General features: G+C 37.1%; 8 protein-coding genes across 15 annotated transcripts in view; 4 read left to right on the top strand and 4 right to left on the bottom strand.

Moving 5' to 3' along the window:
- On the top strand, window positions 440-1,383 carry LOC104756037 (heme-binding protein 2-like). The gene is made up of 2 exons (XM_010478542.2): window positions 440-797; window positions 879-1,383. The coding sequence occupies exons 1-2, from the start codon at window positions 523-525 to the stop codon at window positions 1,306-1,308; spliced, it is 705 nt and encodes a 234-aa protein (XP_010476844.1). The 5' UTR covers window positions 440-522; the 3' UTR covers window positions 1,309-1,383.
- LOC104756038 (ubiquitin carboxyl-terminal hydrolase 15) lies at window positions 1,407-6,641 on the bottom strand. 4 transcript variants are annotated; one of them, XM_010478543.2, is made up of 15 exons: window positions 6,371-6,640; window positions 5,179-5,793; window positions 4,681-5,086; window positions 4,396-4,567; window positions 4,204-4,302; window positions 4,001-4,128; window positions 3,820-3,908; window positions 3,615-3,700; window positions 3,362-3,524; window positions 3,119-3,242; window positions 2,875-3,032; window positions 2,705-2,789; window positions 2,392-2,604; window positions 2,241-2,302; window positions 1,407-2,159 (listed from the first exon to the last, which is right to left on the bottom strand). In XM_010478543.2, the coding sequence occupies exons 2-15, from the start codon at window positions 5,625-5,627 to the stop codon at window positions 1,598-1,600; spliced, it is 2,796 nt and encodes a 931-aa protein (XP_010476845.1). In that variant the 5' UTR covers window positions 5,628-5,793; window positions 6,371-6,640; the 3' UTR covers window positions 1,407-1,597. The 4 variants fall into 4 exon arrangements, with proteins under 4 accessions (XP_010476845.1, XP_010476847.1, XP_010476846.1 ...); XM_010478545.2 differs by having other exon boundaries at window positions 1,598-2,159; window positions 4,001-4,092; window positions 6,371-6,641; XM_010478544.2 differs by lacking the exon at window positions 6,371-6,640 and adding an exon at window positions 5,941-6,339 and having other exon boundaries at window positions 1,598-2,159.
- On the top strand, window positions 7,357-9,783 carry LOC104756039 (cationic amino acid transporter 8, vacuolar). Its single transcript, XM_010478546.2, has 2 exons — window positions 7,357-7,500; window positions 7,724-9,783. Exons 1-2 carry the CDS (start codon window positions 7,357-7,359, stop codon window positions 9,551-9,553), a joined length of 1,974 nt encoding a protein of 657 aa, XP_010476848.2. The 3' UTR covers window positions 9,554-9,783.
- Window positions 10,117-12,490, top strand: LOC104756040 (coiled-coil domain-containing protein 94 homolog). Its single transcript, XM_010478547.2, has 8 exons — window positions 10,117-10,425; window positions 10,856-11,005; window positions 11,109-11,243; window positions 11,344-11,409; window positions 11,624-11,674; window positions 11,775-11,900; window positions 12,014-12,077; window positions 12,169-12,490. The coding sequence occupies exons 1-8, from the start codon at window positions 10,228-10,230 to the stop codon at window positions 12,354-12,356; spliced, it is 978 nt and encodes a 325-aa protein (XP_010476849.1). The 5' UTR covers window positions 10,117-10,227; the 3' UTR covers window positions 12,357-12,490.
- Window positions 12,533-14,523, bottom strand: LOC104756041 (interactor of constitutive active ROPs 1-like). Of its 4 annotated transcripts, none has more exons than XM_010478550.1 (4): window positions 14,358-14,523; window positions 14,128-14,152; window positions 13,801-13,875; window positions 12,533-13,708 (listed from the first exon to the last, which is right to left on the bottom strand). In XM_010478550.1, exons 3-4 carry the CDS (start codon window positions 13,812-13,814, stop codon window positions 12,703-12,705), a joined length of 1,020 nt encoding a protein of 339 aa, XP_010476852.1. In that variant the 5' UTR covers window positions 13,815-13,875; window positions 14,128-14,152; window positions 14,358-14,523; the 3' UTR covers window positions 12,533-12,702. The 4 variants fall into 4 exon arrangements, with proteins under 4 accessions (XP_010476852.1, XP_010476851.1, XP_010476853.1 ...); XM_010478549.1 differs by having other exon boundaries at window positions 14,128-14,184; XM_010478551.1 differs by lacking the exon at window positions 14,128-14,152.
- LOC104756047 (glutathione S-transferase U24-like) overlaps window positions 14,426-22,161 on the top strand; it is a gene marked incomplete in the record, with an annotated part of 31,415 nt that continues 23,679 nt past the window's right edge. The window contains 1 exon segment of the mRNA XM_010478559.2: window positions 14,426-14,438.
- On the bottom strand, window positions 18,411-21,141 carry LOC104756043 (protein SIP5-like). 2 transcript variants are annotated; one of them, XM_010478552.2, is made up of 9 exons: window positions 20,812-21,141; window positions 20,293-20,520; window positions 20,126-20,177; window positions 19,991-20,036; window positions 19,827-19,908; window positions 19,575-19,725; window positions 19,428-19,491; window positions 19,021-19,087; window positions 18,411-18,932 (listed from the first exon to the last, which is right to left on the bottom strand). In XM_010478552.2, exons 2-9 carry the CDS (start codon window positions 20,491-20,493, stop codon window positions 18,591-18,593), a joined length of 1,005 nt encoding a protein of 334 aa, XP_010476854.1. In that variant the 5' UTR covers window positions 20,494-20,520; window positions 20,812-21,141; the 3' UTR covers window positions 18,411-18,590. The 2 variants fall into 2 exon arrangements, with proteins under 2 accessions (XP_010476854.1, XP_019095081.1); XM_019239536.1 differs by lacking the exon at window positions 20,812-21,141 and adding an exon at window positions 20,690-20,771.
- On the bottom strand, window positions 21,364-21,995 carry LOC104756044 (VQ motif-containing protein 1-like). The gene has a single exon (XM_010478553.2). The coding sequence runs from the start codon at window positions 21,884-21,886 to the stop codon at window positions 21,593-21,595; it is 294 nt and encodes a 97-aa protein (XP_010476855.1). The 5' UTR covers window positions 21,887-21,995; the 3' UTR covers window positions 21,364-21,592.

A 22,161-nucleotide genomic window follows, 5' to 3' on the forward strand; every position in this document is an offset into this window, starting at 1 on the left:
TGGGCTTTTGTAGAGAGTTCAGTGCACAAGTTTATTAAGCAATCTGTATAAACATTTGTAGAGTGCATCTATGAAGTATAGGATTGAGCTATGATGCTTCAATAATACATTATGATTTTTCAAACTCTTGCATAAAGGTTAGATATATTACCTGTGACAAAATTATACCAAATTGGGGTGTGTATATAGCCTTGATTATTATTGGGTTTTAGTTTACCACATTGTTACCCAAAAAAAGAAAATTTTTACCACAGGGTCCCTTTGCAGTTTCATTTGTTATGATTCAATTAGTGTTTTTTATATAACCCTCTTAAGTCTTAACGCGTGGCAATCACAAAGCTCAGAACACAAACGGTCCATAGACGTACACATATAACAAAACCAAAAGAATTAAGAAAAGGTCCAAACTTTTTAACACACAAAACCTATCCGAAGATGAACCACACATTCTCAAACGTAACGAATATTACCATTTATAAAGCCGATTAAAACGAAGAAGAAAAAAAGTAGTTCTAATACGCCATGGCAGCCGGTTTAAGCTTCTTCAAGCTCTCATTCCTCCTCAGCCTCCTCTCCGGTGGATCCGACCTACTACTACTAGGTCCCGGATCCGAATCCGGACATGCCCAAGTCGGGAAGTTCCCGCCGTCTTGTAACCGAATCGAGTGCCCAAGCTACGAGCTGGTTCACTCAGGAAATGGATACGAGATTCGCCGGTACAATACCACCGTTTGGGTTTCTACTAAACCCATTCAAGATATCTCTCTCGTCGCTGCTACAAGAACTGCTTTCTTCCAGTAAGTGCAAAACTCAAATCTTAATTTCCCTTTGGAATTCGGATGAAGATTGAATTTTTAATATTTGTTTGGGAAATTCAGATTGTTCGCATACATTCAGGGGAAGAACGAGTACCATCAGAAGATAGAGATGACTGCTCCGGTCATCGCTCAAGTCTTACCAAGCGATGGTCCCTTTTGTAAATCTGCCTTTGTTGTGTCTTTCTACGTTCCTAAAAAGAACCAGCCTGATCCTGCTCCGGCTGAGAATCTTCATATCCAGAAATGGACCCCTAGGTACGTGGCGGTCAGACAATTCAGTGGTTTCGTCTCGGATGACAGCGTCGGACAAGAAGCGGCGGCGCTGGACTCCAGCCTTAAAGGTACGGCTTGGGCTAATGCAATAGAGAAGAGCAAAAAAGAAGGTGGTGTCGGGTCTGACTCAGCTTACACAGTGGCTCAGTATAACTCACCTTTCGAGTTCACCGGTCGTGTCAATGAGATTTGGTTACCGTTTGAAATGGACGTTTAAGCCGCTACTCTGTTTCCCTTTTCAATAAAATAAGAGGTTGCTCTGTTGTAAAGGCTCAACCTTTTTGTTTTCCAATTTAAATTTTGCAGATACAGAGATACAGAAACAGGGGAATTTGATAAAATGAGATTTAAACATTTGCCCTGATACTCAAACACACAGATGATTTAAAGACAAACAAAAAAATCTCAGGGCACTTGAGTTAAGTATCCCTAAAGAGATCTCTCTAAACATATTTAAAAATCAGGGAGGTTCAAAAACAGAATCCTCTCTTAGTCTCTTCTACTAACTACCAGTAACTGTAAGTTCGATCCTGATCCTGACCATTGTTAAATTCTGGGTTAGTCTCATAATTTACATACATACCCTGCTCGTAATAATCTTGGGACGGATACGGTGCTGCTGATTGACTTGGATACGGTGCTGGTGATGATGAAGAGTCCAGCACGACCGTGTTGTTGTGATTCGTTTGTTCCTCGACGAAATACCGGGTTTCTGGTTTGGTACCTGAGAACATTCTGCAAGCGACAGTATTGTGTGGCGATGGCTCAACGTTGTGGTATAAGTTGTTGAAGATGGCAAAAGGAGAAGAAGGGTCTACAACGTGGCAAACATCTGTGTAGTCTATGGTGCTGAAAGAGTCTCGGGTTGATTCTGTGGTGAAAGAAGCTTCGTCTGAGCTTGTGAAGAGAGACCATTCACTTGATGATGATTCGGTGTTCTTGTGGTCTGCTCTCTGTTTGAAGCGGTTCACCGGTGATTTCCTCTGTTCCTTCATATCGTATCTTGGTTGCAAATGCTGAACCTGAGCTTTTCCATAGTGTTCTCCTTTTTGAGGACGCGGACAAGATCTGCAAAAATATGTATATTCAGATTCCATGACCGCAAACAAGAGAAAAACCATTACAAGTTGCAAACCGGTATTTTCTTACCTCATGTAGAACAACATATAAGCTCCTTCTGACATAACTTGAGTCATTGGTACTCGATGAATCTGCAGAGTTTTAAAAAGAAAATTGCACAAGTTCATTAACAGTTTGGCTAGCCGCATTAAGGAAGAGGAGAATGAAAAATATGTTCTACCTCGGAATCATCGATTCTGTACCAGTTCCCTCTCAAATCTTTGACATAGGAAATGTAATGACCCGAGAAAGATGCGTTGAGAGTATCCAAGTGAACTATGACAGCGTAAAGCATATAAAGCGGAGGAACATCTCCAGTTCTTGTCATGAAAGGAATCATGTCCAGCATTTCAGGAAAAGTTATACATTTGTTTATTTTCCCATATTTTCCCTCCTGCATGCACAAGAGTTTTACAAGTACATTCAGGATTATATTTTTTTAACACCGAGTAACCGAAGAGTAGAATCTGTAGACATCTAGAAGTAATTGATACCTGGAATCTCTTGAGAACAATTGTGAGAATGTTTGGTGCTTCATGAATGCTCAATTCTTTCCTTGCTCTAACATATCCAGCACACCTTTTTTTCAAAGCATTTTCACAAAATGACAATTTAGTTTCGATACCACAAAAGAAGGCCAAGCAATTTGGTTTTTGGATCTAACCTGCTGCATCGATACATATTTTCTCCATCGAGATCTTCCGGTCTAGTAAACTGAGTCAGGGCGTCTTGAAGAGATTCTACCCAACCATATATCTCTAATGTGAGATCCATTATATTCTCGTATCTTTCTGATTCATGATCACACCTCAAGCATTTCACCTGGTTTTTAATATAGACAGCAGCAGAAACAATGAGAATGTGTTAAGCCAAAGTAGAGATAGTTATGAGCCAAGAGATTTAAACACCTTTGAGCGGAGACGTCCACCAAACATATGTTGAACTAAGGTTGTTTCTTGCAGTCTTGGATCCACTTTGGTCTCACCTCCAAGCCTCTCCAAACATATGGATTGCATAGAGGCAACCAAAAGCCTACATCCAGAATACCAAAATATGGTAATTTCATGAGAAATCAACATAAACAGTGTAATATAATCACTTTCAGAAGAAAAGATCCACAGAATCAGATCTAAAAGGACACGAAGAAAAACCTTAGGAACTCATGCGCATCTTCTTGACTCCCATCACCAATCTGACAATTTATACTTCGCATGTGTGAGAGAATCCTGCTAGCAGAAAGTGGACCTCCAGATTCCCTAAGCATCATTACATGTTGCTCAAGTTCACACATAAGGCACCAATCTTTCCCAGAACCTATTGGGAAAGAATAACATAGCTTTGTCAGACGTAGTATACTAAATATGCAACAATTTATGCTACGAGTTTAATTGGGAAAAACATTACATGATCTTGAATGTGATCGTCGAAGCAAATAACCAACGAGTGGTTTTGTACATGTCAAGGACTGCAAGACTGCGTTTGCGTAGCAACTGGCAAAGAAAGATGATAGTAAATTTAGAAAGAATGTACAACGATAAGGATAATTATACAAAAATGGATGTTTTTCTTTGCAGTTAAACAGAACGTGAAGAAGTAAATGAGTGAATACCTGTTTCCACAATTTACAAGGCCCCTAGGTGATAAGTCAAACACTTCACACTGAAAGAATTTAATAAATTCCTCGTATGGAAAAAGCATCTGAAACATAAGAGTTAATTGACTCAGAAAAGTAGAGAACTAAAGATACAAAATTAAATTAGCAAAGAAGATAATATCAACAGGGAACTAACTTTCAGGTTCTTATGTCGATCATCATGATTTGTAGAACTTCTTAAACCCATCATCTTCATTATTCCCATCGTTGCGGAGATGCCATTGCTTTCTACAGCGATGCCAGTATCCTTAGACCTATTAGTCTCTGGATAATAGATACAAACATGAGACACTCTACAAAAAAATTCTTTTGTCGAAGCAAAATATCAGAGACACTCACTTGATACCGCAGCAACTTGCCCCTTCTTACTTGTCTCGGTGCATGCTTGTTCTCCAGATTTGTTCACACCTGTTTTGGGCAATGTAGCAGTTTTGTAACCTATATAATTCAACACACATTAGAAGATGTAAATCTCAAACTGACTAAACCTATACTAGAGTAACTTTTGTCAGCTTAGGTATTAACCCTCACCGTTTGCAGGAATTTGTGTGTTTGGGCAACCAAAAGAGCTTCTTGCTCCCAAATTGTTTTCATGACTTTCCTGCATACCACTTACAAAAGGCTGTCCTTTCATTTGCACGCCATAGCTGTCAACAGAATGCCTTCTAGGATTTGTTTCCGCAGCATAGCTGTTGCTTTTCGACTGCAAGCAAAATCACCAGGTCTAAATTCAAGCACAGTGTTGGGTTTTTAGTAAGAAACAGTTTAGCTTCTGTCATTCAATACAGGGAGATTAATAGTTCATGAACTGCTTACCTTATGTTTAGTGTGACCCTTCTTGTTATCGCCACCAGCACAAGCAGCTTCACCTCGAGAAACTTCTTCAGAAGAATCAAACAAAGTAGCACTGTCTCTTCTAGATGATTCTCGGTTGGACTTGGAAGAATTTTGTTTTCCTACACTTTTTCTCCCTTGCGTGTTGACTTGTGGCGTAATATCTGTCTGAGAGATACCCAAACTTGCGAAATCTACAGAGCTTTTTGAAGTCTTTCCCTTTGCTGCCTGGGTAGTATTGTTACTATACATTGTAGAATCCATGCCATGGTCATACAAAACATCTTTCTCAAAGGAAACCCTCTCAGATGAAGAAGAGCAAGCCTCCACAGGGACACATTCATCTTTATGAGCTGACCTCCAGTGAATTATTTGGCACTTCCCAGAGCTACAAGCATAAAAATTCAAGACATTTATGAGTAAAAAGCTCGAAGAGATAGAAATAAACATATCTGAAGTAAGAACAATGTGGAAACTTACCAATATCTAACAGATTTGCATCTTGAGCAACGTGTCTTAGCAGGACCAAAACACCTTGCACATACATGTAACTCATTATTGTTGAGAGGAGCCACAGCTGGGACCCCACATGTAGCAGCCACGGAATCAGATCTCTGCTCTGCTACAGTCCCACTCACACCAGCCACAAACTCGGCTCTTACAGTACCACTAGAAGCAGAAACAGTCTTGGTCTTAGTTCTTGGAGCCCTAATATCAGTAGCTACAGCCTCATATCTACCATCATTACTCGCATTAACCATGGTCTCAGCTCTAAAAGCTTCTTCAGCTGCCATCTGAGCCAGCAAGTTAGCCCTTCCTCTTTTAACAGAAATATCACTCCATTTTCCTAATAATATGTAAGCTACAACAGGAAGTACAACCAAAACCAGGAACAATATTGGTATGTCCGCTCCCCTTGGTTCGAGCATGTCCTCAGACACGCATTCATGACCCGATCACAGCCCGTGAGAGTCCCTACAAACTACATAAATTCAGATAACCATAATGCCTAAAAATCACACTCCTGAGATGCACCAAGATCTATTTCCAGGTTTAGATTGTGAAGCTACTTGATTACTCGGAAGATAGATAACACTGCAATAAAAGAAAAAAACACCAATAGAATTAGTTCAATTTCTACTCAAATTATTCCATCATATAAGAAAGAGGTAACAAATCGGATGTACACATTCAACAGAACTAGAGCAGTAAGCTAAATTGAATCTAGTCCCCGTTCATTACCTCTAATCCCTCAAATCGAACAAACCCCCAAAACTGAGAAAAGCATCTCACTGAAGAACCCGATTCAAAGCAAAGAGTAGTTGGAGATGAGTCCGAAAAATCCCAAATTTTTCAGAGAAACAAACAAAAAAGAAACATTTTTCCGAAAAACTAGAGCCAAACACTCGCGATCCAACTAAATAACCCCAAATCCGTACAGAAACAAGCACATTATCCTACCAAGCAGCTCAATAAATTAACTCCTGAGAACTTCACTAACCATAAAAATCTGAGGTTAGTGAAAGCCTCCACTGCTCTCTCGAATCTAAGATTCCAGTACCCACAAAACCCCTTAAGCAGCTCAAGAACAAATTTTGACAAAGGACTAAAGACACAAAGTCCGAAGAAAAAGGAAAGATTGAAGCTTTAATAAGAAATTTAGAGGGCATACCTAATTTAGCGAGCTGAATGCAAAGAAGAGATATAAGAAGGAAAAAAACCCTAATTTTTCAGCCCCTTCCCTTATCTTTTAGCCTCTCGTCTTCTTGAGCTCGAAAAAAGATGCTTTGATTCCTCGAATGGGTAAGAAGACACAAACAGTCTCTTTGTCTCTCTCTCTCTCTATCTTTCTTTCTCTTTCTAAAGACTAAAACACACTTTCTCTCTCTCTCTTCGTCCCGTGTTGTTTATGCTCTTCGTTTTCACACTCTTCGCATACTCTGTCTCTCTCCGTCCTTCAGGATGCTGTTAAAACTGAAATAAATTAAAAAAAATTAACCAAAAAAAGGAGTATAATTTAATACTATAGGGCTAATTTGGTTAATAACCAAAAAATATAGGTAGCCACTTAATTTAATAGATTCCGGAATACTATGTTTTATCACCCGTAATTGTGTTTTAAAGCAAATTGCTGGTGTAGGTGATTTTTTTCGATTAAGAACTAAAACAACAGAATTAGAAGAAGAAAAAAAACTGTTATAAAATAAGTCTATCATTGTCCTAAAATACACGTCACATTAGATTTACTAGTATGTTCACCACCTTAATCCTTATTCCTTAAGACCCTTTTTGATAGGTAACATGTAAGTTTTATTAAAAAAGGTACGAAAATGACTGTTGTGACAAAATCTCCTACAACTATATCCGGTGGTAAGTAATAATGAATCTGCTAATAATTACTCTTACTTTTTTCATATAGTAAATGTGTTGGTAAACGTCACGTAGAATTTCAGCAAAAAAAATATAATCGTAAAGTAATTATATACTACTATATCAGAAAATAATAACAAAATCTGTTATTGTCAAATCAAAAGTGAATTAAAAAAAATATATACAAACTTCTTACAATGAAAAAATACATGGATTCTTTTAGTAAGTATTTTTTAAAAGAATTATTTAATTTTTTAATTTTATTTATAGTAGCAAAGTAGCAAGTTGATGAAAGAAATCAGTCAAGCTCGCTCACATCCACGAACGTGGCATGATCTCGTAATAGACATTGCGTCACGTGGCGTTTACCCATTTGATCAAAACTTGTCAGAAAAACATGGGTCCCACTCTTTGTACGATTCATCTCAAAAGGTGAGAGAGATGAGAGTCTCACATCTTCCAATCCTGACCGTCGGTATTATCTCAATTTTTTTAAGACAGAACCTAAGCGTGGGTCCCGTGTTTTAGGGTAGTAGTACTGTCACGACCCTTTTAGTTTCAGTGAACCTCTGCACGAATTTTTTAACTACAATTATTTGAGTATTTACAATTTCAATCCTTTAACTTATTTGTAATTAAATTAAAGACGCTTTAGTTTTTTATATTATCAATCTTTTCCATTCTTTTTAGAGAAGACGAATTATACGATTCTGCTTCAATGGAAGAAGCTCACCAGCAGCAGCACGAGTCGGGATCCGATGACTTAACTCAACGGAGGAGGAGCTACTGGAGATGGAGGAAGCAAGATTTTTTCCCGGAATTCTCGTTCCAGAGCTTCTCTTCCTACAAGTCAGCCCTCTCCGCCACTTGTCCCCGCCTCGCCGATCGTCTTCTCTCTCGTTCTTCCGACGCCTACGAGATCGATGCAGCGCGCAGGGAAAGCGAGAACCCTATGCGTCGTTGTCTCACTTGGTGGGACCTTCTTTGGCTTAGCTTTGGTTCTGTTGTCGGGTCTGGTGTGTTCGTCATCACGGGTCAGGAGGCTCGGACTGGAGCGGGTCCTGCCGTTGTTCTCTCTTACGCTATCTCTGGTGTCTCTGCTTTGCTCTCAGTTCTCTGTTATGCTGAGTTTGGAGTTGAGATTCCTGTCGCTGGAGGCTCTTTCTCTTATCTCAGGGTTGAATTAGGGGATTTTATAGCCTTTATTGCTGCTGGGAATATTCTGCTTGAGGCTATTGTTGGTGCTGCTGGATTAGGGAGGTCATGGTCTTCGTATCTAGCTAGTTTGGTCAAGAATGATTCTGATTTTTTCCGGATTAAAGTCGATTCCTTTGCTAAAGGGTTTGATCTTCTTGATCCGGTTGCAGTTGCTGTGCTTTTGGTTGCTAATGGTATTGCCATGAGTGGAACAAAGAGGACTTCTTGGTTGAATTTGATTACTTCCATTGTCACTGTTTGTGTTATTGTGTTTATAGTCGTTGTGGGGTTTACTCATTCTAAAAGTTCCAATTTGGTTCCTTTTTTCCCTTACGGAGCCAAAGGTGTGGTTCAATCAGCTGCGGTTGTGTACTGGTCATACACTGGGTTTGATATGGTGGCGAACATGGCTGAAGAAACCGAGAAACCTTCGAGAGATATACCTATTGGTTTGGTTGGCTCGATGTCTATGATCACTGTGGTTTATTGTTTGATGGCTTTGGCGTTGACTATGATGGTGAAGTACACTGAAATCGATGTGAATGCAGCTTACTCTGTTGCTTTTGCTCAGATTGGGATGAAATGGGCTAAGTACTTGGTTGGTATATGCGCTTTAAAGGGAATGACCACAAGCCTGCTTGTTGGATCTCTAGGTCAAGCTCGGTACACCACTCAGATTGCTCGGTCTCATATGATTCCTCCATGGTTTGCTTTGGTTCATCCCAAAACAGGAACCCCTATCAATGCTACTCTCCTTGTAACTATACTCAGCGCAATAATCTCCTTTTTCACCAGCTTAGATGTTCTATCAAGTGTTTTCTCCTTCGCTACCCTCTTCATTTTCATGCTCGTGGCAGTAGCATTGCTCGTGAGACGTTACTACGTGAAAGATGTAACTCCTAAGACCCGTTTGGTAAAGTTTACTGGTTTTCTGTTTGTGATCATTGCTTCTTCCATCGGCGTATCAGCGCTTTGGAACGCAGGCGTTAGAGGTTGGATCCCTTATGCAGTAATCGGAGTTATTTGGTTCATAGGCACTTTGGGATTGGCATTGCTACCAAAATCCCGTGTTCCTAAGGTTTGGGGAGTCCCGCTTGTTCCATGGCTGCCTTCGTTTTCAATCGCCATGAATCTTTTCCTTATCGGATCACTCGGTTATGTAGCATTCTTGAGATTCATTATCTGTACCATGGTGATGCTTTTGTACTATCTATTCGTTGGTCTTCATGCAACTTATGATGTAGCTCATCAGCCACCGGAGCAAGCAAAGTTTGAGGGAGAGAGATGATAAAAGAATCGATCACAACACTTCAGTATGGTTGGTAAATTGTATAAATTCCCATGTTTTTCTTATGTAACTTCAGTATTCATGTATCAAATATACAATAAAATTGATCTTTCCACATCCATTTTTTTTTTTATTAAATGTTGGAAAAAGCTTGTTGTACTGTGTGTTGTATACTTGTATTTGTATCATCTATCTTGGAATTGAACAACCTGTTCTCACAGCTTTATTTAGCTACTTTGTGATTATAGTTAAGCACTCCTATATAGATTTTAGGGATTTTATTTTATCTGTCCATTCCTTTTCGTAATAGAATTTCTCAATTATTAAGGTCACAGTTTCTAATAAAGGTCATATCATTATCACACCATTGATGGTAAATAGAAAAATATCATTATGATCCGAGGCTACAAGTACAAGTATCCCGGTTCGGTAACTGGGATCGACCCGGTTATTTCAGCCCAAAATTGAAAACAGCCTGATAAGATAAATCAGGCCCAAGCCCATGACCCGATTTCTAGTAGCGCGGTGCTTCAGACGGACTTTATAATTTATATCAAGGAGAAGCCGGGATAGAAGAAACGAAAGCGTGAAATCATAACGCGAAATTTCCTTTTTCCTGTGATTTTGCTCATCAGAAGAAGAAGAAGTTCGAGGAGGAAGAAGAAAGAGGCGACATGGGAGAACGGAAGGTGCTTAACAAGTATTATCCTCCGGACTTCGATCCTTCGAAGCTTCCCAGGCTCCGGCGACCGAAGAATCAGCAGATCAAGGTTCGTATGATGCTTCCAATGAGTGTCCGATGCGGTACCTGCGGGAATTATATCTACAAGGGAACCAAGTTCAATTCCCGTAAAGAAGACGTCATTGGCGAGGTAATTCAATCGATTCGATTTTTTTTTTTGTCTGTTTGATCTCCGTTCTATGCAATTGCGTAATCTGTATGTAAAGTGTTGATACGAATGCTTAGGAATGTCATCTGTTTCTTTGTTTTTTTTGGGGGTTTCAGTGAAGAATATCAAGATTACTGTCGTCAGTTCGTTAATTTGAGACTTATCTTGAAAACGATTTCAGATTTGGGGTTTTAGGGTTTCGAGAAATTGAGCTGTTGTTTGGGCTGTTGGTAGAGAAGCTAGTATATACGTCCTGATATAACTGAGTAGCATTACCTCTTGATATTACTAATTTCGCTTTTGAGCAAGGAGTTTTGCCTTTACCATAATCTAGTTCGAACCACTTGAATATGCGTGGTGTTATTTTTGTGGCTTATCCTAATCAAAGTTTTTTTCTCTTCCTGATATGCAGACGTATCTTGGGATTCAAATATTTAGATTCTACTTCAAGTGCACCAAGTGTTCTGCAGAGCTGACAATGAAGACGGATCCACAGAATTCTGATTACATTGTCGAATCTGGGGCATCTCGTAATTATGAACCCTGGCGTGCAGAAGATGAGGTAAGCACTTCAGACATTTAGCTTTGAGGATTATGTTGTTCGTGCATGATATTGATGCACACCTTTCTAGTATACTAATTTACTTTGGTTTTCTTCTGTGTAGGAGGTTGATAAGGATAAACAGAAAAGAGATGCTGAGGAGATGGGGGATGCGATGAAGTCCTTGGAGAACAGAACTTTGGACTCTAAAAGAGAAATGGACATTATAGCTGCACTTGATGAAATGAAATCTATGAAGGTATCTTCTCCTTTTTTGATCACAGTGTCCAACTCTTAAGATCTGTTTTGTCATACTTTGTACTGATTTACTGATTTACTTTGTATTATTCTTTTTGCAGACTAGACATGCTCATGTCAGCGTAGATGCAATGCTGGAGGCCTTGCAAAGAACAGGTGCTGAGAAGGTATGTTCCTGGCGCTCTTTGCTTGTTAATACACATACTGTTTTTAAGTTAATAAAAAAAAAATTTCAGACGTTGTTTTTAATAAGCGAGTCATCTTATTGCTCTTTGCACACCTTATATCGTAGTGTACCTCTCTCTGATAAAAGTCGTCTGGATTATTGATATGTTAAGTTCTGTTGCTGACCGAAGCAATAATTTCTGTGTCTTTTGACAGGTAAAACGAATAGAAGAAGAAGATGAAGCAGTTATAAAGTCTATATTTGGTGTAAGTTTTCATATCATTCTTTTGTGTAAATGTTGGTTCTCCACATGATACTAAGCTTTGCTAAACTTTGTTCATATTTCCTATTTCATCTGAAATGCAGAAACAGAAAGAAATTATAAGGAGGATTGCAGATGACGACTTTGATGATGATGATTATGATGATGAGAGCTTTGATTATCCCAGCCATAATAAGGAGAAGAAAGGATCATCTTCAGATCTTTCAAAGGTATGTATCCGCCATAAAAACATATTTCTTTCAGATCTGCCTCGTTCTATCACCATGTGTCGATTTTGTTTTTGAATCACGACTAACGGTTAATTCTTTTAATTTGAATACAGAAGAGAAAGGCATCAGAGGAAAGTCCAAGCAACCCCACAGATATATTGACTAGTTCTTCTGCAGGTTGGTTATCAATCTTTCTTTTAAAGTTTACGACTTTGATTTTCTTTTTTTAGTTGAATAACCTTTAACGGGAATCTCCATTTTCAATCAGATAAACCAAAGGAGCCTAAGAAACAAGCTACCAGCAAACAACCGTTCAAATCCGTTCACATAAAAGTCATCAAGAAGCAATCCCAACCAACTTCTGCAAAACCAGAGGAGAAGAAGAGCGATGGTGTGGCTAACGCCAGTTTAGTGTCTTTATTCCAAAACTATGGTAGTGATGAAGACGAGGATTAATTGTTTTTTGTTCTAAACAGAATTAGCACTTTCACAGATCTATCTTTACTGTTTTAGAATTGGAGAATTGGAGCCCATCCTTGTACTGTTCATATATGAGATCTTTCAGTAAATTTGAGGTGTGTTACGATGCATATTGCCAGAAATTTGTTCATGAAATTGTGTTTGCAGGTAAGAAGCAAAGGAATCTGCAATTGATTTGGATTGATAGTTAGGATAGCTTCTGATGAAGCCGACCAACTTACAAAAATCTCCAGATAAGTTCAGCAACATGCATCCTAATAATTAAAAAAACAGAAATGGTGAGCACACCATTTCTTGAATCACACTCCACGCCATTTGCATCTCACTTCTGCCCTTTCTTCCTCCACAACTCACCAAACATCTTCATCCCAGAACTCTTCCTCTTTCCACTTCCCGATCCATCATCAGAATCATCTACTAACATACCTGGCGGCTCAATAAACCCAGCAGCTGTCGTGTCAAACAACCCACCTGCAAAACACTTCTCAGCTGACCCAGAAAGAACCGCAGCTGCAGCATCTGCGGCTTTCCTCCATTGCTCAGTTTGAACTCTAAGCTTTTTCATCTCAGCCTCTAATGCGTCTTTTTCGTCTTCCATGGACTCGAGCTTCTCCTTCAGGTGAGCTGTCTTTGCTCGGCTTTCTTCTAACTCTTCCCCAATCCGACTCACCTTTGAAGCCATATCATCTTCATCTGCTTTCACATTAGACATCTTTGAAGCTGAATCGCTCAATTGACTCTTCAAGCTCTCGTTTTCTTTGCCTAACGATTCATGTTCTTTCTCCATATCATAGAGTCTAGCTTTCAACATCTTGATCTCATCTTCCTTTGCAACCAACTTCTCAGCTTCTTCATTCCCGCTTCTCGGTTCTACTTCCTCTACAGCAATCTTCTCAACAAGAACCTCAAACACATCAGTCTCTTTCTGTGCATCACCAGGGATTTCGTCTCTATCAATTGTCTCAGCGGCCTCATCAGATGCAGATCCCTCCACCCGAGCCAGCGGGTTTGGTTTCTTTGACTTGTTATGAAGCTCATCTTGAGCTTGTTTCTTGACAGCTTCAGCATTAGCCAACTGCTCCTTGAGCAGTCTCAGTTCCTCTTGCGCTTGTCCTAACTGCGACTCTAGATCAGATATTCGTCCCCCAAGTTTCTTCTGTCGAAGAGGATCACTGTGAGGTCCAGCGCTTCTAGGAGATCTACGGTCAACAACACCAGGCTTAAAACTCCGGTCCGTAGTAGTGATGAGACGGTTGGGATGATTGGAGACAGAAGTAGATGAGGATGTCCTCAGCCTTGGAGCTTGCCTCTGAGACAACTCTGAAACTCTACAAAAAAGACAACACCGCAAAACCTAACTTAGCCACTAATGAGCGAGAATCAAAGATCAAAATTCAACAAATATAGTAGAAACCTTTACCTTGGTCTTGGCATTATGATATTCTGCGGAGGATAATATAACTGTTGGAAGGTTTTATGGAGTGCTTAGGAGAATCTGGAGCATAAAAGAAAAAAGAGAAAAACACATGTCATTCATTACTTCAACTACCAAAGCCATCAGCATCACTCCATGTCGGAAAATTTTGGAGAACTGAGATAAGCTTGTAATCACGCGCCGTCAAAAGCGCGCGTGTATGTTTACAAAAGACAGTAATCTTCAAACTTTCACCCAAAATGAGAAAAATAAATTTCAAAGCTGGAGTAAGTTTTCTAAGCAAACAGAAGAGTAAAAAGATTTGAAACTCACCTAGCTAGAAAGATGATGATGAGGTCTACTTTGCATTTGAAATCCAATAAAGAGAATCTATTAGAAATAGTCAAAGAGTGTGAATATGAAAAAGATGGATTTGTGTTTTGGCTGATTGCGAGTTAATAATAGTAACAAGAACAACAACATAAAACCAAAAGAAGAATACCCAAAATGAGCAGAGAAAAAAAAAAGAGAGAGAAATGGCTGTTGTAATGTAACGCATGTACCTTTTCAAAACAGACAGCTTTATTTGAAGACACTCTTCTCACTATCCAAGAAGCCTTGAGAGAGGGAGAGAGAGAGAGAGATAGAGTAAGAAATGAATAGTGTTGTTATTTTTTTTGAAGATTTGAAATAAAGCTGAGTGAAATTGGGCGTGGTGAGGATTTTAAAATCGAGGGACCATTGGTTAGAAGAAGGGCACAAAAAAAGTATCTATATTATTAAAAGGGAAGCATTCCTCACTATGTAGGCTTAAAGTTGGAAATTATTACATGAAATGCCATTACAAATAGAACAAACAAAAAACATCATAAAGGGTACGTTTGTATTAAAAAAAATGAAAAGGACGCGGATCCAATATATACCCGATCCGAAAGTTCTTGGGTTGGGAATCATTTAATACACTACGATCAAACAATTATATGAAATGTATCCAAACATGTTGGGCTAATCAAATCGGCCCAATGGTTAACTTCAGTGTCCAATATATTCGATATTTATTTTCTGTACCATTCATTATTACTTAATTCATCCGTTCATTCATGCGATCACGAAAATTATGGAAACATATATTATGTAATTACACAAGAATCCAAACAGGTCTTGATTAACCGAAAGTTAGCCTAATCATTCGGACAATTAAATCTGTTAAACAAACAAATTCTCCTCGACGTAATTAGTACGCATGAATTTAATTATATGTGAAGTTTCAAATTAGGAATTGATTATAACGATTAAGAGAAACCAGAACTTATGCATTCTTAATCGTAAATCATGTGTGTACTTTTCCTCAATCTACTCCTAAATAGTTTAATTTCGATATGGCAAAATTTCTGCTATTCTAGAAATCTTCCTTAAACGATAACATCAGATCTTTACCATTAATGTATAATCTTAAATTCATGGCGTACAACTATAAAAGCCATAGAAACGTGATGTAATTGTCACTCAAACCAAAAAACACAAAATAGTCTACATTGCAATCCTTCAAAAAAAAAATGGCTGAAAACAATGTTTTCACAAGTTTTGCTATCATTAAGCCCTTTAAGACGACTTGGAAGATACAAGTCAATATTGTGCATTCTTAGAGGCAGTATACGTCTTTTTCTGGAGAAACCTTGGAGGTCATACTTGCTGATGTTGATGTAAGTATATTACAAGAATACTACTCAATTCTCTCTTCTTAATTACCAATCTTTATGTAAACCATTATTTTTCCTTTTTTTAATTCAAAATTTTGTTTCCTCTTTGGTGTTAAAAAATAGAGGTGTTAACATCAACCGTGGCAATGAAAATTAAACCAACAGAAAGATGGTTTAATAGGTAAACGCAAGTTTTGTTATTTTAGCATGAGGTTTCATTAACTGCACACTTTTACTGACATTCTTTTGTGTTTGAAATTGTTGCAGATTAAGATATTGGTTGGAAATTAAATCATACAAGTGACACTAAAGACCAACGACAAAACTATGGAGAAGGAAGCTAATGAGACCGCCTCAGAAGCACAAAGAGTTGTTGCCACCGAGGTCTAAGATGCAGCCGGTTCCTAGAGACCGATGTCAATGAAGAAAAAAAACAATTTTTCCTTACTTTGTTTTTTTTTTGGTTGTGACATATCAAACATAATGCTCTTAAATATGCAAGTAGTTGTTTGTTTAGCTAAATATAGAATTCTTCACTTCTGCACCATTTAGTAAGTCTGTGTTGAATCTCTTACATATTTCCGTATCATTTTTTATAAAAAACATATTTTCATATCTATTGGACTAAAATTTATTAAAAAGGAAGCATTTTTTACTATGTAGACATAAAGTTCTCTACTATTACCACTAATACCATTGAATACAGTTTTAGGGAAATTTACATAAATGCATTTTGGTCGATACAAAAAAAAAAAAGATAGCACAACCATGACGAGGTAAGCCTATCAATGTGGGTTTGTCATGCTATACAATTTAGGTCATCGAGTTTAGGAATTTTAATCATTGGCAGATTTTATCCAATTTGATAGATAATTTTGAGAAAAATAAAGAAAATTTGTATAATGTCCACTAATTTGTAAAAATTAAATATCCAAACAAAAGTACATAAAATACGAATATCACATCTAAATCTTCTACCTATTTATTTATCTATTGGACTAAATTATACAATCTCAAATGGGTAAACTATTATTAAAATCACCATTATAAAATAAAATATACATGACATATATGTGATGGGTTTTTTCTATCTGGATATTCTATTTTCGTCTAACTTTTTGTAATTGTAGTTGTTTATACTTTTCGTCTAAATAAACATATATGATCATTCTTTTCGTCTACAAAAAAACCATATCAAATGATATACTGATACGAGTTTGGATTATAAATTTTATTAATATTCGTAAAAAATATGTTTATAAACATTATTCCGCACATACGTAATATATTGCAAACCTGATAGTAATTTTAATTTTTGAAATTAATCCCGCACGTACGTGCGGGTTCGAATCTAGTTCATTTTTAATGTCTTGTAATAACGTCCACATATACACAAATTACATAACATCTTGTAGTATATAATAAGTCCTCTTTATTATTTTGAATTGCAAACCATCTATTTAATGTCATTTCTCAAAATTTAAAGGTTATCACATAAATTTTGTAGTTTTTTTTGTGTGTGTGCCTGATAATGAACAAGAAATAAATCATTGAAGTAGAATTAAAAAGATCTGTAAGTTATAATGATGAGAATGTATATAAAGTTCAGGAATTAGCCTAGACAAAATATGCATATGTAAATGTGGATTTATGTGACATACATTATTATTAGTTGGTTTCTATAGTTTATCATAAATACACACACACATGTATTTCACCTACATGTCCATATTTCTGACACTCTTGTTTCCTTTTGTCGGTCTTCTACATATTCCAATTTTTACAAACCTTCACCCTTCTCTAATTTCGACGTTTCTTTTTGTCATCTCCAACACGTCGAGAAACCAATTTGATGCTTCTTAAGGAAAACAAAAAAACCAAAAACGAGACTACAAAAAAAAAAAAAAAGTGTAATTTTATAACGAGCATTGAATATCCGTTTAATATAATGATGGCATGGGTGTCCATATCAATAAACAACTACTATTGTTAATTTTATGATATTGTCACCAGCAAATTTGAATTTCATTTTACTTGGTCTATGTCATTAGTTTACTAGCTAGACTATGTCGCTGGCTGCCTGGCTCTATTACTTCTTCAAATAGTGCGCTACAAAATTATATATTCACCTTCAAATTTTAGGTTCACGTGTTTGAAAACAGTATAATAGTAGTACTACTTCTGTTTCATGAAATTTGTTTTTTTCAGTTTATAATTTGTTGTACTCTATATTCTTTAAAGTTTTTAAATAATGGTGAATGGTGTGTGAGACAAATTAAAACTTATAATCACAAACTTCCAAAACATATAGTACAACTTTGTTTAAGTTGATCATTTCCCATTTCGAATATAAACCCCAATAGGACTCGGACTAACATGATACTAGTACTTACATTTACGTTTAAGGAATTTTTATTACTTGTGGGCAATAATTAAATGTAAATGGACGCTCCGAAGAGGTGAAGTGTTCTTGATACTTCAAAAATCAAAGACAAAGGCATGTGAGTGGAGGAACTCTAAGTAAATCCATCCCTATAAGGCTATAAAACCCCTTAAACCCCCAAAGATGACCACCACAATTCAATTTTTATGTTCTCTTCTCATTTAATATCAAAGAGACCGAAGCATGTGAATCTTCATTTTTGTCGTCCTTTTCTTGACATTTCCTCAACTACTAACTAACTCTTCTTTTACTCCCTTTGCGTCCCACAACACAATCATCCATTTGTCACAAACTCGTATTAACTAGCTCTAGCTGATAGTTCATGGGATGCTAGCATGGCGAAATCACTCCGCAAAGATTCTACCAATATAGATTATCACAAAATAACGATATATATTCCAATTTTTGTACGATCAATCAATCACGAAAGACTCGTACCAGACCGGTATGTTACCGGTCAGTCAGAATTAATATATAACCAAACAACCAACCTTCTGTATTGATATTGAAAACCATTTGTCTTTTCCTATTGGCACATGTACGAGTGATCAACAAACACCCTGAAAAGAAAACTAACTAACAAAACTAAAGTCATTCACTCACACTAACATATATAAGCAACGACTATATAACAACTCTTAAAGTTTCTACATTTAGGAACTATATTGCCATGTTACTTCCCTAGAAACCTCACTCCCACTATCATTATCAGATCTTGCATAGCTGGTTCCTGCTCCTTGAAGGTAATGGTTACTATCTTCTTCTATGGTATTGTAATGGCTGTTGTTACAATTGCCTAGAACCATGTTGTCTGATGAAACGTTATCGTTTTGATAGGAGGAAGATTCACCAACCATTTGCTGGCGTTCAGCAAGAACAGCGATTGCACAAGCTAACCCACCCGATGGAGATGATGATGATGGAGTCGATGGTTCCACATTATGATCTTTCTCTGAAATTTCACCAGGTGATGTATTTCTCTGAATTCCAGATTCCTAATTCAAATTGAAAAGAGTTAGGCTTATCTTATTCAGGAAACACAACATCCTTAAAAGTTAGAATTTAGCAATCGAACAAATTTACCTGCAATGAGAGCCATATTGCTTCCATGACCATTATATCCTCAAGATCAAAGTCAGATTGGCCATCCCTGAAGAGTTTTCCAGATAACCACATAATCAGTAACCTGATGTAGACCACTTCAAATTCAAATTTCTAAAATAGGTATTACCGTTGTAAATATAGTTTTAGCCAGAAGAGGAATGGTGGGAAAATGTAATACAATGATTGATTAACTAGAGACAGCTTAACAAGAGGTTGTGATTGTTCTCGAAGCATCAAAGATTCTCATGAGAAAGGACTAGTAATCCAATGGAAAATTAACAGCTAAATCAAGAAAAATGGTTATGGGGATGAATCTTATGCACCTCATGGCATGAACCGACATAAAAATTTCACTAAGATCCATTTCTAGAAAAAAAATGACAAACCTTGTAACCTGAGGATGCGATGGAAGACATGAGTCTTCAGATGAAACAATTTCCCCATCATCCTCTGCGTTAAAACTATTTGATTGTGATTGCAAACCAAGAAAAACATAAATGGAAGATCTGAGACATGCTGAAACCGAGACTAACCTGCAGCAGAACCATATTCTGTATCACCAGCTGCTGCACTAGTGCTAGAACTAGAAGAAAACGATTCCAGACGTTTCTGCATTCTTTCTTCATCTTCTTCAACCTCTTTCTGCCTCATCCTTATTTTAGCTTCTATAACTCGTTGCTCTTCCTTCAGAACACAGAGAGAACAAGACGGGTAGAATCAGCCAGTAATTCCATCATATACTCATTGAGAAAGTAACTGTATTTCAAGATTTAAGTCTGGCTTACAATTTGTTCAATGTTCTTCTCCTCTTTAGTCTTCCCTCCACGATACTCGACAGCATAATTGGACGTTTTGCAAAACGGGCATCTTACATTTTGTTAAGGAAAGAGAAAATTCCCCTATGTGAAGACTAAAACCTTAACACGTAATATGAGAAATCAAAGGATACTGAGTAGGTTGGGCTGAATTAGGACTCTTCATCCGCAGAAAGCACTCTGAGTAAAACCAAAACACAAACTCGATGAATACAAGAATATAAAAGATTCGATAGTTAAGAGATGGCCGACGAATATATTCAGTTTACCTGTACAAATGCTTTTCATACAACATCTTGACCTATTGAGGCTCGGATAGTACTAGAAACACACAAGAACAAGAACAATCAATTACTCCGAGTTAGTCAATTTCATCTTCTTATATAAAGCACTAGAAGAAGAAAGAAAGACTTTAAAAAAAAGCAAATACACAAACCAGAAAGCAAATAGGACACTCTTCAAGATCAAGATGCGAGGAACTCTCTTCATGACCAGGATAACAAGGAGCAAGCTTAGACTCTAAGATGAGCTTCTTAAGCTTTTTAATGTCAACATCTTTGCTCATGTATAAACCTTGTTGTGGCTTAGTGAACCTTTCGTCCACAGTCTGTCTCTTCCTTCCCAGCTTATTACCCATCACAATTGTCTGTTCAATGCTTTATGCCTTCAAATTAAAAGAACACAGAGGGACATATGAACACACACATTCACAACAAGAAATCAATTACATATTTTACTTTCTACAATTCACAGACGCAATTAAGAGCTCGTAGCAATCCAAAAATGATTCCTTTTTCACGAAACTAACAAAGACCAAAACCCAAATTTCCAACCTTTTTGATAAGAATCAATTACAATTACAACAACACCATTCAATTGAAGGGTCACACAACAACAATTTCAAAACCCTTGAATATAAAATAAGTAAGAAAGTGGAAAGAGTCGGCGAATATACCTTAATGGGAGTGGAGAATCTCGAGGCAGAGAGAGAGAGTTAGATAACGATAAGAGAAGACAAAGATCAGAACTTTTCCTCTGTCAGATAGAGATACAGTAATGTTGTTGTGTAACTCTACCGCTACGTACAACAATGTTGTATAATCGCAAAGATTTTTTTCTTGTTTCTTTAAAAAAAAAACAGAGTTTCGTGTCTGAAAGTTTTGAATTTTCGATTCTTTAGACTGAAAAAGATTGTAAATTTTGACAAAGATGATGGAATTGGAATGGATGAAGAATCGAAACGGTGGAGTTAGTCGGATACCAAAGAAATGAATCGTCGTCTTCATCTTTTTTGTTTTGTTTTGTTTTCACTCTTCCTCCTTCGTTTATCTCCCACGCGCCCCTCTCGCGCGTTAAATTACCCCACGCTTTTTTTTATTTTTTTACTTTATTCATTTCGACTTTTGTCAATTTTTTTAAAAAAGTTTGTTTTGCTGTAAAATAATACACTAGACGAAAAAAAAACTGTATTAATAATAATATAGTTATGTAATTCTGCTACATATAATTTCAAAAATTGCATATTATTTCCTTATTATGTACATTAAAAATGCAATAAGCAAAAAAAAAAAAAAAATGTTCACATTCTAAAGGAGTAATTAAGGGATCAGATCACTCGCGTATTTTACAGAGGCTTGAGATGATGATACTAATAATGGGCCTTAAATGGGCCAAATTTTGTGGAAAAGAGTGGGGGAAAATAAAATTAATAAAAAACGAATTTTTTTCACTAAGAGTCAATTGTCTGACCAAAGATTATACAATTCGCCGACGGGAGGGGTCTCTCTGAAAAAGCAATCGAACTCTGTCGTCTCTGCACCTCCTTCTGTTTCTTTTCCTGCGTTGCAGAACCTCTGTGATGAATCTTTACCACCGTAGCCTTGCCCAGTGAATTCAAAAGAACCATCGGCGACGACTGCGTTTTTACCGGTGAGTTCTTGAACAACCGTCTTGAAGCTCCGAGCATCTGTCTGAACGTACTGTGTGTTTATGAAGACAACCTTCATCGGCTCTGATCTCACTCCAGCCATACTTTTTTGTTTTTATGAATTTTTTTGGTACACAATAAAAATAAGTCACTTGGTTTTGCTCTGTTGAGTAGTTTTTTGCCTTTTGAATCTCCGGAGATGTTTCTTGTATTTATATGTGTAAGATAATTAATTATGAAGATATATACATAGAAAAATAAAAATATTATATTCGTGGGAAGACTGAACTTTGTTGTCATGTTAAAGATTTTTAATTATTTTTTTTTAGAAACATTTATTATCATGGGGACTCCTCTATGTACGTACTATGGATAAGA

The sequence above is a fragment of the Camelina sativa genome, chromosome 17 (genome assembly GCF_000633955.1).
Source record: "Camelina sativa cultivar DH55 chromosome 17, Cs, whole genome shotgun sequence".
Taxonomy (NCBI): domain Eukaryota; kingdom Viridiplantae; phylum Streptophyta; class Magnoliopsida; order Brassicales; family Brassicaceae; genus Camelina; species Camelina sativa.